We start from the raw sequence: 19,667 nt of genomic DNA on the forward strand, positions 1-19,667 counted from the left end.
ATGCAGTGCCTAAATTAGCCACAAGAGGTCACTTCCAAAGGCATCTGTAACCCACCTGCTCACTCTCCTCAATCCCCCTGGAGCAGCCAGGGCTGGAGCTCTCCAAGGTGGCACCAACTACTGGCCCCACTGGGCTGACCTCATCCTCCAAGTTCTGAGAGGAAGGTTTGTGGAGTGATTAGTTCCCATGGCACTTGTCAACAGAGCCAAGTATTATTTCCCTCTTTAGCCCATTAATGCCTATGTCTGTTCTCAACAGCAATGATGGTGTTGATCAAAGCAAAGCCTGGCTCTTTGGACATGTGCCAATGGCTTACTTTTCTGCCCCATACCTTCAGGCTGACACAGCAACACAGCTGGGCCCTGAGCAGTAGGAAGGACGCCAGTGGGAGAGGGCACATGATGTATCCATTTCTGAGGGTCTGTGGCATGAAATACAGCCTAAGAAGAAATGAGGTCCGGCCACTTCCATACTTCTAGCTCAGCCCTCCTCTCTCTGAGGGCCACATCTCTGGCCCATAGCCACTAAGATTTCTTGTTTGCTGAGGCTGGTAGAGGGCAGAGAGGGCCGATCTACATGATATACTCCCCTGCTTGATCAATAAGGCCCAGGACTTTATCGTTCTTCCAGAGGCAACAACAGGATCATTAGGAAAGTCAGAAAAACGGAAACCTAAGACCACACACCGACATCCCCACCCTGTCCAATCATCCTCCTTACTCTCCCCAAAAAAGCAGCAACTCCTCACAGGCAGTTAGACAGTATCCTAGCCTGGGAATCAAGAAAGCTGTTTCATTCCTGTTTCATTCACTGCTCTTCTTTGTGCATCTGGAAGTGAGGAGATTAATAGTGATGGTTTTTAAGCCCTTTCCAGTTTTAGGCTTCTGAGAATGCTAAGTACACCTTAACATCAAAAGTGAGCCAGGACACAGCTACCTGGTAACAACGCCAACTAAACGCCTAGTGTCAGGCACAATGATGCCACTCCCTTCTCCACCGCTTCATCTACATTCAGGCAGAGATAACGGGCAGTCTCTGAAGATGGTACCAAGGGCAGGGGCGGGCGCCGTGGAGAGCGTGAAGCCCCGCCCAGAATTCGAGGTGGGGCGTTTCAGACTACAAATCCCAGCATGCAGCACGGCAGCTCTGAAAAGTACCTTTCCGGCAGGCAAATCACTCTTCCCCGAGTCCGTGCTACCGTCCACTGCATCGCATGCACACGGAACTACGGCCCCCATAACCCACCAGCGCCACCGCGATTCTTGCTCCCAGGATGCAATGCGCTCCCGTTCGCCCTTTGGACCCTTTGCGCATTGCAAACTGGGAGTTGAAGTCCACTGTAGGCAGGTAGCTGGGCGTTGTCCGCATTACAAACTCTTCGCTTTTGGCTTCTTCTTGGAAAGCAATTCTCAGGGACAGTGATCAAGAGAGGGTAGTAACGGGCAGGTTGACCTCTCCTTTCATCACCATGAAAGGCAGGAATGCTCAGGCTAAAATTTACTGCTGGGAGCGGGAGGGAAGAGGGAACAGCAGCCATCCAACCCGACACCAAAAGCATCGTTTTCCGTCGCGATGGCTTTTCTTTTCTCTTTACCAATATGGCGCCTGGTCCAGCCACACCTGACGTTGGAACCAAAAAGTCCAGTACAACATCCCTAGGAGTACTTGCTGTCACCGACAGCCTACCAGCTCTAGCCAACACCACACTTTGCTCCTTTCTGTTCATGCCTGAGGACTCCAAGGACATGGTAGTTTATATCCCACTACCAAAATGGCGAAAGGAGAAGCATTCTCATTAGGGCCTTCAGGTGACAATACGCTTGCGCGGAGCCGGCCGTGTTGCTGTGGGGCGGGAGGGGAGCATCCTCAACACGCCTGCGCGGGAACAGAGTAGTCTTGGTCTATACTCAAACACCAATGGATGAAGAATCCCCATGTTCCTGCGGCTGCGCTATGACCCTGAGGAGCTCTCCCAGGCGCCTGCGCGAGACCGCAAGTCCCGCCCTTTTCTCTCAGTACGCTGGCGCAGGGCAGAAAGGCGGGGCTTCGGCTCTCCAGACGAATGCCAGCGCGGCTGCGCGCTGGGGGGTACCCCCTCACTGCGGCTGCGCGGGAGCCCGGCCGCCGGCTGTCACTGCGGTTGCGCGCGGCGAGCGGCGATCCCGGGGCGCCTGCGCGGGTGGCTTTGCGGGCGCTCGCGGTAAGTTTGCGCCAAGTGCGCGGCAGCCGGGACGCAGACGGCGGCAGCGGCGAGAGGCGGAGCCCGGGGACCACCCCCCATCACCCTCCCCGCAGTCACCTCACGTACCACAACCTCACCTAACCTCTCACCCCGACTCCGATCCCCCCAACCCCGGGATGGCAGCGCCCGCTAGCTTTCCCGGCCGGACCAGCGGTCGCCAGCACCGGCTTTAGCCTGTGGGACTAGGCCCCGCCGAGGCCTGACCCCCGGAGCCAGGACCCACCGTGCAGCCAGACGCCGGGCCGGGGCTGAGGGGCCGCTCCCCCCTCACGGCCCGTGGGGAGGACGCTGCCGTCCCGGGGACTGGGGGCCGGGGGGTGGGGGGGAGCCAGGGCGAGGAAGTCGGGACCCGTGTTTGGAAAAAAGAAGGGGGGCCGGGGTCAGGAGCACCCCCTCCCCCCGTTTCCCCCCTCCCCCCGGGGTTGGGGGGGCCGGAGCAGAGAGCGCCCAGCACGGGAGGTGGATGAATGTGGGAGAAAATGGAGACCAAGACGATCGTGTACGACTTGGACACGTCGGGGGGGCTGATGGAGGTAAGAGTGGCCCTCCTCATCCCCTTCCCCCAGCGCCGGGAGGGAACCTCCGCCCTCCGCCCCACAAAGCCGGCCCTGAGTTCGCAGCGCAAGAGGGCCGGGGGGGGGGCTCTTCCTCACCCAGACTCTCCCTCCCATGTTTGCAACTCGGGGGGCTACGCTCAGCCGCCGAGGACGTTTGCAGCAGTTTCACCTACCCGCCGCCCTCGATTCGCTCTCCCGAGGCGCCAACCCACTCCATCTCGTTGCACCGGCGGGCCTCCCCACCCCCTTCTTGTCGGCCCCTTTGTGCTTCCCCCAGCACGTCCGGGTACTGGGCTTCAGGCCTCTCCTGAGCCTGGCTTTGGAGTCCCCCACTGTCCATACAAGGAAGTGGCGAGAAGGGAACCGCGCACCCTCTCCCCATCCCCCTACTCTGATCCTCCCCATTTGGAAGAAGCCGTTCTCGTTGTTGTGCTGCAGGAACGCGGTTAGGTTGGGCTCCCCCTGGTTCCGGGGGCTGAGAGGTTCTGGGAGCAGGCTGGATGGGAGGAAGAAGGACAAAAGGGGGGAGAGGGGTGGGTGACGGAGAAGCCGCGCCGGGGGGGCGACGGACCGCCCGGGACCTCCGAGTGTGCACACACGCCATTTGTATGTGTGTGCAGCAAATCCAAGCTCTGCTGGCTCCCCCCAAGACGGACGAGGCAGAAAAGCGGAGTCGGAAGCCTGAGAAGGAGCCCCGGCGAAGCGGCAGGGCCACCAACCACGACAGCTGCGATAGCTGCAAAGAAGGTGGGGATCTCCTGTGCTGTGACCACTGCCCGGCCGCCTTCCATCTCCAGTGCTGGTAAGGTCTGGGGACCCCTCCGGAGCCCCTTGGCGGACCCTTCTCGGAACATTCCTTCACCCGGCCTACCCGTGGCTGCCGAAATAACGGGCGATTGCAGCCGCTAGCTTTCTGCAGCCGCTGGGGCCAGCGCCTCCCCGCCCCCAGGTGCTGCCCGGATCCGGCCGTTTGGGGGGGGAGGAACAGCAGTGGGTCCGGACCCCGAGGTGGGGGTTGGGAGGGGTGAGGAGAGCCCCATCTGGGATTGGAAGTCACTAAGGAGCCGGGACGGAGCCGGTGGGGCACGGCCGACGGTGGCGGGGAGGAAGGGGAGGAGCTCCGGGCCCTGCGACGCTCGGCTCCCCGCGCGCCCGCCGCCCTCGGGCTCCTGCCTGGCTGGGCTGTCCTCGCCGTGGGTGCGCGGAGCCCTCGGCGGCCGGAGCTGCCCTGGTCCAGACCCGCGGGACCCGGCGCCCGGGCGCTCCCGGCTGTGGAAGAAATCATGGAGGGTGTCTCTCGAGTCCGCCTCTTCTCTCTGCCTCTCTGTTTACAATATGGCGACCTGCGTTTAAATTATATTTTTATTCTCAGCGCCATTTTGGCTGCATATATGATTTGCAAACGTCTCCCGGGGAACGGTGGGGGTTGCCTCGGGGTCCTTTCTGCGGAAGCTCCTCGGGGGCCGGGGCTGGGATCTTGCCGCTTTAGTCCCTTTTCTCTGCCGCCGCTTGCCCCCTGTTGCCTGTCGGAGCTGCCTCCCTCTTCCCTCCCCGCCCCGCGCTGCCGCCTCTTGGGAAATCGGACCGGGTTAGACAATTAAAATTGCCATTGGGCGCCGATTTCACTTCTCCGCTCGGGATCGGCGAACCCTTCGCTGCAGAATTCTTTGCTGCCGGGGTTAGGATTGTGTGTGGTGGCTCCGCGAGGGCATTTTTAAGGACCGGAGAGCTGGAAAGCTGTGCGCTTTCCCCCCCTCACCCCCCCCCCCACGCTTACTGAACGCGAGGGGAGGGGAGAGACCGAAGAGGGAGGGAGGGACCAGGGTTGGTCGCCCGCTGCTTGATCCTCCTCTGCAGCTCAGCCCAGAACAATCCGGCCAAGAAGAGTTTAAACTCCAGGTTCTGCCTGGAGAAATCACCTCTGCCCTCCACAAAAATCCCACATCTGCGCCGGGACCCCGATTGCATCTTGTTCTGATGGGTCTTGTTCTGTTCAGCAACAGTTGACTGAGGCAGACGTTTATGAGAGGAGATGGCTGGAGAGAGCGGGAAGGAGAGGGGCTGTTCTGTTCGTTCCCACCCGTTTTTGATGTTGCCTCTTTTAGCCCTCTGTTTAAAAAAAAAAAAAAAAAAGTGAGGTTTTCCTTAAGCTCTCTACACAGTTCCATTCACATTCCGTTTCTCGGTTGGTGGAATAGTGCCCATTGTATATTTGTACTAATTGCAGGTTTTGGAACACTTATTAGACAGATGACTGAGACTGGGCAAATTAAGTCTGTGGTCAGAAGTTTTGTAGGAAGCTCCCATTACCATTCCCAAGATTCCTTTGCCCAGGAGAGCACCCCATCTTGGCTTGTAATGTTGCAGAGACAAAAATGATTATCCTGGAGGAAGCTTTGCCAATGGCTTTGAAATTTTTATTGTGAAGTGACTAATACCAGCAGTAAGGGTCTGTGGTTTTTAACCTTTGCTTCCTGTTGGTATAAGGTGTAATCCACCTGGAAAAAAAAATCTCCTGTCAAGTTTCCTGTGCTGTTCTTGAGCACAGAAGAGATTTGTACCTGGATGTGTTGTGTTGCTCACCAGTTATTCCCTGTTGCTTATGTTTTTCTTATTGTGCTTGTTTGATACATACTAAGACTGAATTGTAGACTTCTTGATTTAAAATGTGGATTAATGTTTTACCTGTAGAATGAAGTTACCGTTAACCAAAAATGGTGATTCCCATACTGAGTGAGAATTTTGTAAGCTCTTTATTATTGTTTGTTTAATAAAGCTGAAATTGTTTATTAGAAACTTCAGGCATAGAAAAAGTGTGCTGTTTTGCCTGAGATTGGGCTTTCAAACTATACAACCTAACCCCTGAATCTTTGAATTTGATGAGTTCAAGTCTTGTCAAATTGTAACAATTAACAGTTCTACTTTAGCTGGTAGGAGAGAGGGAGGGGCTTCTAGCTGTTAGTGAGATTCAGACTGTGCATTTCATTGACTACTTTTTTTGTAAGACCATGAATGGGAACTGGTAATCAGAGCTTTGAGAATCCTAGTAAATGAGGCAGAGCTTGTTTCACATCTCCAGTTCCCTCTTTGAAGATGCCAGTACTGAATGTACCATTGACTTATCTGAGTAGTTACATATATCACAAAACGTTGCAGATATTGATACAAAGGCAGGAACCCTTCTTTCAAGTGAGGCTTACCCCACTTTCCTGCCTTCTACCCCACACTCTTTCTAGCCCAAGTGAAATATTTCATTAACCATCTCAACCCGTTAGGTCAAGCACTTAATGGTGTCAGAAAATTTTGATTCCTGGGTGTGCTCATGGTAATTTGTCCCGTTATTGTTTATTTGTGTCATGTGGGAGTGAGGTTAGGAGGTGTGACTATATTTTCTCTTGCTTCCCTTTTTTTTTTTTTTTTTTTAATTTATTTATTTATTTATGGCTGTGTTGGGTCTTCGTTTCTGTGCGAGGGCTTTCTCTAGTTGCGGCAAGCGGGGGCCACTCTTCATCGCGGTGCGCGGGCCTCTCACTATCGCGGCCTCTCTTGTTGCGGAGCACAGGCTCCAGACGCGCAGGCTCAGTAGTTGTGGCTCACGGGCCTAGTTGCTCCGCGGCATGTGGGATCTTCCCAGACCAGGGCTCGAACCTGTGTCCCCTGCATTGGCAGGCAGATTCTCAACCACTGCGCCACCAGGGAAGCCCTCTTGCTTCCCTTTTTAACTAAGACTGGATTATTTAGATAAGCATAGTAATGATAATTTTCCTTATGTACAGAATGTTCAAAAGTGAAGATGGCGTTTTGCAAACCCTGTAGGTCATAATTGCAGTGCTGCTGTGGGTCTCCATTCAAAATTCTGTGAGACAAGTCCTCTTTCAGTCTCTGGTGGCCTTGCCAGCTTGCCTCCCAGTGAACAGCATCTAGTAAAATGCTCCCGAAGTGATTCTAGGCAAGCTTTACCTCCTGGGCTTAGTGACATGGCCATAACCACAGGGGATTTTTCCTAAGATAATGTCCTGGAGGAAATGACTGGTCACATAAGCTGTATTAATTGTCTTGTCTTATCTCAGGGGCCAGGGCTCTGTATGAGGAACAGTCCTTTCTTCCCAGTTAGACTGGGAGCCCTATTTCTGGGTTTTCTCTGATGAGCTTCTGGGTAAGGGAATGAATTGTCCTGTGCTCAGTGCCAAGAACTCACTGAAGAATTAAACTTGAGGAGCTGATGTCTTCATATTTGTTTAAGTGATAGTGTAATCATTTTATCCAAGTTTAACTGGTTTATCAATTATTCAGAGTGGGGTTAGGGGTTACTAAACCTGCTCCTAGAGAATTAGGAAGAGATGTTTTTAAGTGTTCCCTGGGGAACCTGACCTTTATCATAATTGTCGTGCCATAAGTTGAGCTTTCCGAAAATACTGATCTCCATGGACTGGTCTCTAAAAATTGGCCTTAAAAAAAAAAAAAATTAGACTAACTGGTGGAGCTCTGGTTGCCGCAGACCCATCTTTCTGTTTGAGATGGATAGGATTGTTCTCACTGATAAAGTGAATACCATAGGCATCAGTAATGAGGCTGACTGGAACCTGGATGGTTTCCTCTGATTGCATTTTGCTCCAAACAGTCTGAGGGACCAGAACGGTCTGGTTGAGAAGTGCATCTACCTCAGCAGACCTCAGCATGGTCCCTTCCCGTCAGACAGATTTCTGTAGCATTTGCCTCCGCATGTTATATTTGGAATTGTTGGCCGGCTTTCCTCTCTCTGGTGTTGGCAGCATGATCCAGAATGAGGTTTTCGAAGAATGAGAGTAAAAAGGTCTCTGTGCACAGGCAAAACTAAGCTCAGCTTGGAGTTTTGCATATTTAATTTTCAGTGAGTCATAACAAGAAAGGTTTCACACACACAGTAGAAAACTGCCTCGCAGAAAATCTATACTGTTTGAACTTTTAAGGAGGTGATTTTTCTGATTTTGTTGTGTTTAGCTTGTCATTAGAATAGTATCAGGCAAGTGGTGAATTAAAATACATTTGTTTTAACATTATCTTTTACATCTTTTGTTTCTGACATTCCAAGTGCTTGGAAGCCTGGCACTGAAGAACTGGAGGTGACAGCATCTGGACTCCCTCCCTTCACTCTGCCCCCTCAATAGTAAAATAACTCAACAATAAACAAACCTAATTTGGTTTTGTGTGTATTTTATTTATTTTTGCATTTGCTGTGTTGTGTTGGAATCTGGGTGTGTAGTATTGTTTTTAAATGGTCCACTCAAACAGGAAGGGTCTAGTAACATTTAACTTTAACTCAATTTCACATGCATGCTTCGTCAAATTAATGTGGGGCTCCGGGGCCAATTTTTATGAAATGAGTGCTTTAGTTCAAAGATAAGGGATAATCGCTGTTTAAAAATATAAGACTAATACTTGGTATGAGTTGTTTACTCACAAAATGTTTGTGACCCAGATGGCTTTGGTTGAGAAAGGAAGCGTCAGAAATATTAAAACCGGAAAGAGAGGTAATACTTCTCAGAGGTAACAGTTTTTGTGTAATTTAAGGCAAGTACTTAGTGGTACTGTTGTAGGAAATTTTTCGTTTCAGGCTTGTCCCAAAATTAATTACCATACTCAGTGAAAGGTAGGATGCAGTTATAATCTCATCAATCTCCTGCTGTTCCTTAAGGCTCTCAAAGTACTTTACAGATGGGCTCCACTAGTACATTAGGGCTGTTTGGGGCCTTTGTAAATGAGTTGTGTTGTTTTTTACATGTTTAAATGTGTAAAAGCCATATTTAGGTACAGCCTTCATTTTAATCTGGAGATGAGATTCATGTTGGTCTTTTTAAAATTCTTAATCAAGTATGTTTCCAAGAGAATTTTTTTCAAGCCAAATCATAAAGACAAATAAATTACCTGATTTGAACTGAAAAGGAATTCAAATTGTCACTACGGTGTGTTGAATGAAACACTGTTTTTTATTAAGCTCTGAGTGAAAGTACAAGTGTTACTCAAAAGGGCTCAGTGAGTTTTCCAGGTTCATCCTTCTAGGATTTGTTGGTGCTTCATTCCTTTTTATGGCTGAATACTACTCTGTGTATGGCTATACCATATTTTTGTAGTCCATTCATCAGTTGATGGATATTTGGGTTGTTTCTTCTTTTTGCTGTTGTGAATAATCATGCTATGAATACTTGTGTGCAAGTTTTTGTGTGGATATCTGTTTTCATTTCTCTTAGGTATATACCCAGGAGTGAAATCACTGGGTCATATGGTAATTCTTACATTTAACCTATGAAGAACTGCCAGACTATTTTCCAAAGTGGCTGCATCATTTTACATTCCCACCAGTAGTGTATGAGCATTCCAATTTCTCCACATCCTTTCCAATACTTGCTATTACCTGCCTTCTTGATTAAAGCCATCCTATGGCTATGAAGTGCTATCTCATTGTGGTTTTGATTTGCATTTGCCTGATGGCTAACGATACTGAACATCTTTTCATGTGCTTCTTGGCCATTTGTATATTTTCTTGGAGAAATGTCTATTCAGATCCTTTGTCCAATTTTTATCAGCTTATTTGGTTTTTTATTATTGAGTTGTAAAAGTTCTTTATATATTCTAGATACAAGTCCCTTGTCAGATATATGATTTGCAAGTATTTTCTCCCATTCTGTGGGTTGTCTTTTCACTTCCCCTATCTTTTTATTTTTTAATTTTTAGTCTTACCTAGAAAAAGATGGTTGATTTAAGCACACTTGAATGTCTATATATTGTCTATGTAATGACAGTAAGTAAAGGATTTCTTCTGTGAACTCAGTCAAGATGGTGTGTCTCAGTGGAGGGAACCTTATGATGATTTGGTGTGTTGCTATTTCAGCTTTTCTGGGTGACCCCTCTTAGCAAAGAAGTCTAAGGCTGGAAGTTACCCTAGAGGAAGTATAAAAAATCCACCACCTGCCCTAAGGCAGGATGCCCACCTGGCTCCCACCAGCCACAATAGAAAATTTCTGTGTATAGGCACTTCTCATACTTGGAGGCCCCTGGTTCCTGGTTTAAGGAGGAAGATTTTAATCACTTCAGGTTGATTGGTAACTGCTTGGGGTGGAAATAACTACAGATCAGTTAATGAGCTTTTGATCCTGGTGAACAAGAACAAAAAGTTGTTCGAACAGTGCAGTGAACTCACCTATTTATACGTGTCTTTATGTAAGCCCAGATAGCAGTAAATAGGGAGGCGGCATGCAGAGAATATTTGCTTGAAGGTTTTATATAGCTTATAAAAAGAAACCGTCTACTTTGATGCTCCCTAGAAATGCAGGTGTCCTGCTTCTTAACAGAAATGGGTATATTTTTTCTTCTACAAGTGATAGGGTGATAGAAAATAGATGAAGCTGAATGTTGTTTGCTTTGAGTTGTGAGTAGAGTACTGAAATCCATCTCTGAACTTTCTTGTCCCACCCCCAGTGCATACACAACAGTTCCTTGGATGTGTAGTTAAGCAGACCAATCTGGTGGAAAATTCTGGTTGAGGTTATGATGGCATTTACTATGATAATGCAGCACAGGCTCCTGGAAATGCATTCTTGTTTTCTGGGGTTTTTTTGTTTGTTTGTTTTTGTTTTTTATTTTTGTCTGCACTGGGTGTCCATTGCGGCGCGCAAGCTCTTCGTTGTGGGCTCAGTAGTTGCAGCCTGAGGGCTTAGTTGCCACGTGGCATGTGGGATCCCAGTTCCCCGACCAGGGATTGAACCCATGTCCCCTGCATTGGAAGACGGATTCTCAACCACTGGACCACCAAGGAAGTCCCTGCATTTTTGTTTTAAGGTGCCAGAGTTTTAAGTCACCAGAGCAGGGAAAAAAAAAGTTTGTTTTCCCAACTGCACTGTGCTCTTCCTTTGACTTAAAGTCCCCAGGGAGTACAACATGGCCAGCTGCATTGCCATTCATGAGTGACACTTATAAGAGCACCTCTGCATAATGCTAGCCTCCCAAGAGAGAGGACAGGAGTACAGCTGTCCCCCTGCCAGTTTCCTGAAAGAGGAGGACATTGTATTCAGTGCAAGTCCTAGACCAAATTCAGAAAGGCACTTTGGTGTTGCAGATTTGTCACCATGCCCAGGATGCATGCACAGGTCGCTAGCTGACTGCTTTTCCCATGACTCAACAACAGTTAAGAAGAATAAGAAGGTGACTCTTTTTTCTGCCTGCCACTTACAGATATCAAAATCCTCATCCTTTAAGCCTTTAATTATTTCTAAATCTAGTCTCAGCAAATAAGAATAAAGATGAAGTTTTGTGTGGGAGGCAAAAGACACTGAGGGGTATAATGGGCACTGACAAAAGAAGAAACCATTGATTGGACCCATCAGCAAAAAGGAACTTGGCTGTTACATACAGCTGTTGCTGAATTCACAATAAGCAAATTCCAAGTACACCTTGCAGATTGATGAAATTTTCTAAGTAAAGAAAAACTTGACTCGCTCATTCAAAGAACTACTTTCCCTTTTGCAATCCTGTACTAAATGCTCATTAAACTACTTGAAAGCCAGAGACTGACCCATTTCCTCTGCTCATTGCTGCGTCATACTTAGTGGTATTACAAATGAGAAACGTGCAAAGATAAACACTGGTTGGGGAACAGAAATGATGTCTGGGTTCTTCGAAGTGGATGGTACCTTTGTTAACACAAACACATGGTGACTCTTCCTTTCTCCCTAATTACGTTTGCTTTTCTGTATGTTAGTAGCTTTGGTGTTTAATCTTTGCCCTTCCCCTGTTTTCTGACAAATTGTACAGGGTATCTCCCAGGAAATGTTTCCCGGTCTTGAAAGGACAAAAGACTTAGTAACAGCAGGGCGGGGGAGGCAGGTGGCAGGGACTCAGTGCCTGAACCTAGCGTGTCTTTCCCACTGATTTGGGCTCTGCGTGAGGCTCTTTTTGAAATAAGCTCAAGTGAGCAGGAGAGGACTCTCTGTGGCGTTTGAGTTTGACTGTAGCCCAAAGACATCACTTTACCTCCAAGCCAGGCAGGGGTGGGGGTACCTCTCAGAATTACTAGCAAGGTTGAATTCTAGGGTGGAAACCTGTTTGTGGCAGCACAAGCACATTTATAGTCTTTTATCCAGCTGTGATCCTCAGAGGGTTGTTGGATATTTTTTCCTCCTGTCTGCATTTGTACAAAGAGCAGAGAAGCTAATGAAATGCATGGAACTTCGAGTGAGTTTAGAAAAGTCTCTGCATTACGAAACTGGGCAATGTGGAGCTACTCCTGTTCTTTCCACCAGCCATGGGCTCCTGTGATGAGCTGTGAGCTTTTTAATTCCCATGTTCACTGAACCCTCAGGTAGAGTTCTACTGATTCGTGTTTTTTTGTTTTTTTTTGGCTGCGTTGGGTCTTCCTTGCTGTGCACGGGCTTTCTCTAGTTGCGGCGAGCAGGGGCTACTCTTCGTTGTGGTGCACAGGCTTCTCGTTGCAGTGGCTTCTCTTGCTGCAGAGCATGGGATCTAGGTGCACGGGCTTCAGTAGTTGCAACACGTGGGCTCAGTAGTTGTGGCTCGTGGGCACACGGGCTTAGTTGCTCTGCGGCATGTGGGATCTTCCCGGACCAGGGCTCAAACTCGTGTCCCCTGCATCGGCAGGCGGATTCTTAACCACTGCGCCACCAGGGAAGTCCCTCTACTGATTCTTGGTTTTAACAAAGCTCTGGAAACATTAGAGGGAAACTCTATGGTGAACTTTTTCCATTAACAATCATCAATTATTGGTCAAAATACACTGTGAAAATTATACTACATAAATCTCATTAAATGTGTCTAAACCTGTAACTTTTCATAGTTCTATACATGGGTTGGCTATATTTAACTTTCCTTGATCTTGCTGGCCATTTTTTTGAAAGAATGTCTTAAATGTAGGGAGAACTATGTCACTAATTTTGACCTTCATTGAGAAACATTGTTTTGCTTTATTATCTTTGTTTTGCTTTATCCCTCCTTGGTAGTCCTCTTGGTTTTGCCTGGCGTAGATGACACTTAGCCATTCTAACTCAAAGCAATTCCGACGCCTGATTCCATGATATCAGACATCTTTGACTTCAGGCTGCAGTTTGTGGTGTTGTAGGATGCTGTATAGTAAGAAGAGTGTCTACAGGTTATTTAAGGAAAGAGCTCATGTGCAAGGCTTGTATGCTTGCTGTATACAAGCTTTCCACACATCTTACCATTTGTGTGCACACATTCAGGCCCTTAGGGTGATTGTTCTTTGGTTAGGGACCATCTGAGAGAAAAGTGGGCCGAAGGGAAAAATCATGGCACTCTGTCTCTGACAAGTATGTTCAACTCCTAAATAGGTCACCAGGGGTATAACTGGAAGGCTTCAGAAGCCCAAGTCAGCACTTAGCTGTGGCATCAAACCACAACAGCACAGTTTGACAGCGTGCCCAGGAGATTACTTCAGTCGTGCAGGGTGGGGAGCTTTGAGGTTTCTGAGTAAAATTAGGGGAGGGGCGAGGGTAAGGGTAAAAGAAGATGGGAATAAGTCCTGGTGCTGTTTTGGCCCAAATAGTAGCATTATTCTTTAATTTTTTTTAATTTTTGTTTGCGTTGGGTCTTCATTGCTGTACATGGGCTTTCTCTAGTTGCAGCGAGCGGGGGCTGCTCTTCCTTGCGGTACGCGGGCTTCTCATTGTGGTGGCTTCTCTTGTTGCGGAGCACGGACTCCAGGCACACAGGCTTCAGTAGTTGTGGCACGTGGGCTCAGTAGTTGTGGCTCACAGGCTCAGTAGCTGTGGCACACGGGCTTAGTTGCTCCGCGACATGTAGGATCCTCCCGGACCAGGGCTCGAACCCGTGTCCCCTGCATTGGCAGGCAGATTCTCAACCATTGCGTGGCAGGAGGATTCTTAACCACTGCGCCACCAGGGAAGTCCCAGTAGCATTATTCTTCTTCCGTCGTTTTTTTTTAGAAGACCCTGTCAGAGGAGAGTAAATGAAGCAGAAATCCTCCTTAGGGAAAAGCAGCTGAGCCTTGGGTAGAAACCCGCTCTCTGCATTTAGTTGGATTTCAGATAGATATTCTCCCTAAGATGTTATTGTTTTTAGTTTTCCCAGCCTTTATAGAATTTTAGGTCCAATATCTGTAAGATGTGAACTGGTCCAGATTCCCTGAGCTGTGTCTGCAAGAAGAGTGTAGCCTATTTCCTTATTCTTGATAGTCCACTAAAATTTGACCATGGAACAGTACCCAGTTTTCCATACCTTTGAGACTCTTATGGAATACACAATTAAAATTGTTGGTTCTTTCCAATGGAATATTCCCTGGGAGTATTAGAAAGTGACTGTTGGGGACGTATGTATACGTATAGCTGATTCACTTTGTTATACAGCAGAAACTAACACAACGTTGTAGAGCAATTATACTCCAATAAAGATGTTAAAAAAAATTAAAAATAAATAAATAAATAAAATCCTTTGTTGCCAAAAAAAAAAAGAAAGTGACTGTTGAGGCCAGAATATTGACTCTTTTCTAAAATAGGTGGGCTCCAGCATCCATCATAAGGTGAATGAATGAAGCCCATTTTTTAAATGTTTGCAGCCAGCTCATTTTCCATTGTAGAGAAGCCAGGATTGCAAGAATAGGCAAACCAGTGGTAGATCAGGTCCTGTGGCACCAGGCTTGGCTTGTAGAGAAGTTAGCAGAGGCAAACACCTGTTATAACTGTTGGTGTTCTACCCTCCCTCCTTCTTTCCCTGCACTTCTTATAACCCTCTTCTCCAGGTGTCCTTCACTGGGAGGATGCCCCAAGCCAGCTCTACATAGAAGGCAATAAAATTTGGGGGCACAGTCAGCTAGTTTGAAAGGATTATATGCCTGTGGAAGTGACGCAACTAGCTAAATTTCTCAATAGGGCGTTTGTAATGGCCTGGCACTTCATTGGCCTCCTTGTTAGCACAGCTACTAAGGCTCTGCATGAAAAAACCAGCAGCCCTTGTACTTTTTATGTACTTTGTGGCATTAGCTGTATTTGAGTCAGTAGCTGGGATAAAGGAGAGTAAGAAATTAAGGTTCAGAGACCCCCATGAACTTTCTCTCTGCTTTCATCTCTCCAGTATCCTTCAATATGACCCTCTTCTCTGCCTTTGAAAGGTAGGCCATCCATGAAGGGAAAAGCTGACACCCACACAAGTGTCCAGAGAAAGCTTACTATTTCTGCTGGCATTTAAATTTCATTAAATTTTGTTCCCTCAAAACACAGACCATTAAATTTGGGAATTATTAATATAGCTTTTAATTTAAGTTTTAAAAGATATTGTTAAATTAAATTTTACCCATCACCTCTTAGCTTTTCCAGGACAGAAGCTGATTTCAATTTATAAAAGACTTGTTTTCTGTGCTGATAGGTGCCTTTATAGATCCAGACGGCTGCTAGGAGGCTGGGACATGGTTGTAGTCCTGTCAGCGATCACCCTCGCTCCCCTTTTGACTGGTACCAACATGTTTCCTGAGCGGGCCGAGAGCAGCAGGGCCAGTCTGAGAGAGAGGAGGCCTGTTCTGAGCATGTATTGTCTTCTGCAGTTGGTCTTACACGATGCCGTGAAATATAGATGCAGGATTTTTATCTGGTAGTGGACCTCACATGGATGGATGAGACCCACGAACTGTGAAATTAAAAATCAAAACTGCTCAGTGCCGTTGTTTGCTTGCTGAATACCCCACCACCACCAAAAAGAGGGGGGGGAAGGGACATACAGATGATGTGGGGCGGCGGGCAGCGGAATCTTTCTTAGTCTGATATTTTATTTCAACTGAAATGATGGTTTATGTAGCTAGAGAGTTTCTGATTCTTGGAGAATGATGGGTTCTGACAGGAGAGACCCTAACCAGGGTCATTTGACTGACCTCTTTTAGAAGAGAACCTGAGTGGAAGGCTGTTGTTGGTATTTTTTGTGCAGACATGCTGTTTGCACAGTGTTCCTGTTAAGTGTTTGTGTTAAGTAGAATATTTTTGTCAGTCCAGGAAGAGAAAATGGAGTGTGTTCTTTCTTAAGTATTTTTCATCCACTTGCTTCCTCTTGTCCTAAGACATACACCAAAGCTTATAATTTGGTTAAGTGATATTTTCATGTCTCTCCGGCTCCCTTTGGCTCAAATTTTAAAATGTCAGTGTTGCTTGGCTGGATGGACAGTTGCAAGCCATACATCAGTAAAAACATATTAAAAAAAAAAAAGTCCAGAGCCCAACGCCATTTTTATCTGCATGTTGTAATGTAAAAAATAGGTCTGAAATAAAAGGCAGTCTTTTCTGCTTCTCTGTCTCCCTTCACCTCTCCCCTCCTCCCTTTGTTCTCTTGTTCCCCTCCCCCTTCTCTCTTCCAGTTCCATATTGAAAAACTGCTTGTGCTGGGTGGATAATTAACGCAGAGCTATGGAGCAACAGGTCCCACTGGTGGCGACTAAATCTGAAGTAAATGTTAATGTCGTGCAGGTTCACATATATTAACAGGCGAGGGAGATGAGTGAGGTTAGACTCCGATCAACCACACTGGTATATGACTTGAAATAGATCCTCTTAATTAGAGAGCCAAGAACCATGACAACTACCAACATCTTCCACCTGCAGTGGTGAGCTGCAGCCTCATTAGTGAATGAAAGAGGCATTCGAAATTAAAACTGGGCTCTGTCCTTGGGCTGTAAGTTGGGATCATCTGGCTCTGGGCTTTGAATCTTTGACACGGAGAGGTCTGTCAGTGCAGGCATTACAGTTAGCTGAGGGGTGTATGTTTGTGGTTTTCTCTTCGATGACTCCAGAAATAGACCAATCTAGACACCCTCTTCAGCAACAGAGATGCATCATTTGTATTTGTTTATGGAAGTTCAGATGCTAGAGTCCCGCTGCAGAGGTTGGCTTTAGGAGTTTTAGTTTGAAAAAATTAATGTCTTTGTCCAGCTTTTTAATTGGTTTGTGTGCAGATGTTACTGTTAACTGTTTATAGGCCCTCTCAGGCCTCACAGAGAGCCACACCAAACTCTGAGACGCATACTCTTCAGTCGTACAATCTCTGAAGATTTAGAGCTCTGTTGTTATGAAGTATTTTATAGCTAACAGTGTCTTCAAGATCAGGTAGTGGTTAAAATAAATAACAAGTTGGAGAGCAGTGAACAGTCACTTTCTGGCCAGGAATTGCAGGCCAGGGCTTTTTAACAAACGCTCTGGAAGGAAACATCCATAGCCATGAAGATGGGAAGATATTCTGCAAGAGCGCCATGCTCACAGGGCACTCTCTTCTCTGCCGTGGAGAAGGGTGCCTGTCTCGCAGCACCGCAGGCCATATTCTTTTGAAGTCAGAAAATAAAATAAAGGCCCTTGGCCTGTTGGCTAAAGAGCTACCAGTTTTCTAAGACAAGCCAGCTCACATAGAGAAAATGACTCTTCCAGGGCTCACCTTCCTTCCCAGGACGTAGACAGTTCTCAGAAGGAATCTAAAGGCTCAAATAATATTGTGTGCTAGGTGGACTTTAGTCTCTGTTCCCAGGGAAGCGTCTCCACTCCCAGAACCTTCCTTTCATCAGGTAGGTTTTCAAAATACAGAAATATACCTTCTTCTAAAACTATAGTCTCCTCGTGAACACCTCAAGATCCTTAACTTCACCATCTTTAAAGGATCACTGGCTTAATTACCATTTGCTGAATAGCAGTTGCTGAGATGTGGAAAGAGTAGGGGAAAGGCCACCGTCACCTTCAGGTACCAAAAGACCAAAGTTCTGAGGCTCTGTTTTGAGTCTGGCATCCATGAGCTGTTGAGTTTTATATAGGTCTGTATGGCAAGAATCAGTTTGTAGTTGATTATTGTGGTCTCATTACCAACTGTCCTTTTCACATTATGATCCCTGAGAGCAAGGACCATTTCTGAAATCTCACCACTTAACACATTGCCTAGCATAACATAGTGTCCAATAAATGCTTGAGTGGATGACTCTGGTCCTCTCTCCCTAAAGGCCGTGTTTCTTGATGGGTTAGATCATAACTTGTTTGCTTTGTGTCCTTCCTCTAGCATGGTACCTCCAGTGTGGCATTGGTTAGTAAGCAGTGGGAACTCAATAAATACTGACTAAAGGAGAGGGGAATGCTCAACCCTGTGGTTGAGGAAGATACCATGACGGATATTCCACTGTGTTCTCTGGAAATAAGAGAACTACCTAGAAATCAGATTGAGCTCAAGATTTGGAAGAACCAGGAAGCTGATTTTGGTTCTAATTCTGCTTTCTGACTCCATGGCTTTAGATAAGTCTGTTTAGAGATACCTGTATGATGGGAGTAAGAATTAATTTTCACAGTATGATGGTGAAGATCAAATAAGAGCATCTGTGAAAACACTTTGTGAACTGTAATAGACTAGATGTAAAATGAGATTATCACTCTGCTATTTCTAAGCTTTAGCGATTAGGAAGCATATTGATGTCTTTATAAGCAGCACTGGCTCATTACAGTGTTTTCATGGTTTTTACTGCTAAGCAGCAGAAACTGATAATTTTAGCACTACCTGACTTTTAACTTTTAATGATTTCCTTTTGTAGAGGATGGCTCTCAGTACCCTGTCTTCACTGATATATGGGGATGAGAGGGAGCTGGAACAGAGCGATGTTTTTCTTGACAGGCATATCATGATTTAAAGATTCTGGCATGCATATAATTGTTTTGAAGTTCATACTTAACTTATGAGAACATGGGGGGGAAGGAGCTTTAAGATGGGTGGATGAGGTGGGGAAGTCCTCAGGATGTGTATGTGGGTACCCCGAGGCTGCAGAATCTCCTTTCTCCCTGGAATCCTTTCTTGGTTGACAGTGTTTCTCATATGGAACAAAATTAGTCTGTTTGCAGAACAACATCTTCCAGAACTAGTTCCTGAGCTTATTACCCCAATGGCAGCCTGTCTTTCCTTGAGTCATTTCATGAATCCTTTTCCTCTAGATGTTTGAGTTGAAAAACTGCCTTCTAATTTTCGGCTGTGTTGGGTCTTCGTTGCTGTGCGGGTTTTCTCTAGTTGTGGCAGGCGGGGGGCTACTCTTCCTTGCGGTGCGCAGGCTTCTCATTGCGGGCTTCTTGTTGCAGAGCACGGGCTCTAGGTGCGCGGGCTTCAGTAGTTGTGGCGCACGGGCTTAGTTGCTCCGCGGCCTGTGGGGATCTTCCCGGACCAGGGCTCGATCCCACGTCCCCGGCATTGGCAGGCGGATTCTTAGCCACTGCGCCACCAGGGAAGTCCCACCATATTTTCAAATTTATTTCAAGATGCATGTTCTGTCTCTAAGAAAGCAGCAAAATCCCAACAAGGCCTCACTCTTTTATATGTTCTGTGTTCATCCTGGAGACAACACTCTGACTTTCCTGTACGGCTCCCTAAACTCACAGCCTGAACTTTAGGGCAGACAAGAGGAGTCTGTGGCCATAATCTACAATTCTGAGAAATGTTTCTTCTTCAGCGTGGTGCCTCTGAAAGTGATCCTTTAGAAACCAACCAGGAGCTACTTTTGAGAGCCTCTTAATACAGATTTTGAGCATTTTACCCCTGTGTTAAGAAAGAGAAATGATGAGGACACGGGGAGGGGGAAGGGTAAGCTGGGACAAAGTGAGAGAGTGGCATGTAGATATATACACTACCAAATGTAAAATAGATAGCTAGTGGGAAGCAGCCGCATAGCACAGGGAGATCAGCTCAGCACAGGGAGATCAGCTCGGTGCTTTGTGACCACCTAGAGGGGTGGGATAGGGAGGGTGGGAGGGAGGGAGATGCAAGAGGGAAGAGATATGGGGATATATGTATATGTATAGCTGATTCACTTTGTTATAAAGCAGAAACTAACACACCATTGTAAAGCAATTAT

At 46.9% G+C, this 19,667-nt stretch overlaps 1 protein-coding gene across 3 annotated transcripts in view; it reads left to right on the plus strand.

Annotated features, from left to right (window-relative positions):
• The first annotated feature begins 2,160 nt into the window (after positions 1-2,160).
• The window catches only part of PHF12 (PHD finger protein 12), a 39,740-nt gene continuing 22,233 nt past the window's right edge, over positions 2,161-19,667 (plus strand). For all 3 annotated transcript variants that reach the window (XM_061175325.1, XM_061175326.1, XM_061175328.1), the window contains exons 1-2: positions 2,161-2,776; positions 3,421-3,602. In XM_061175325.1, coding sequence (XP_061031308.1) covers positions 2,711-2,776; positions 3,421-3,602 — 248 coding nt within the window. In that variant the 5' untranslated portion in view covers positions 2,161-2,710. The remainder of the gene's footprint in view (positions 2,777-3,420; positions 3,603-19,667) is intronic.

Source organism: Eubalaena glacialis, chromosome 19, assembly GCF_028564815.1.
Source record: "Eubalaena glacialis isolate mEubGla1 chromosome 19, mEubGla1.1.hap2.+ XY, whole genome shotgun sequence".
NCBI classification, from domain to species: Eukaryota; Metazoa; Chordata; class Mammalia; order Artiodactyla; family Balaenidae; genus Eubalaena; species Eubalaena glacialis.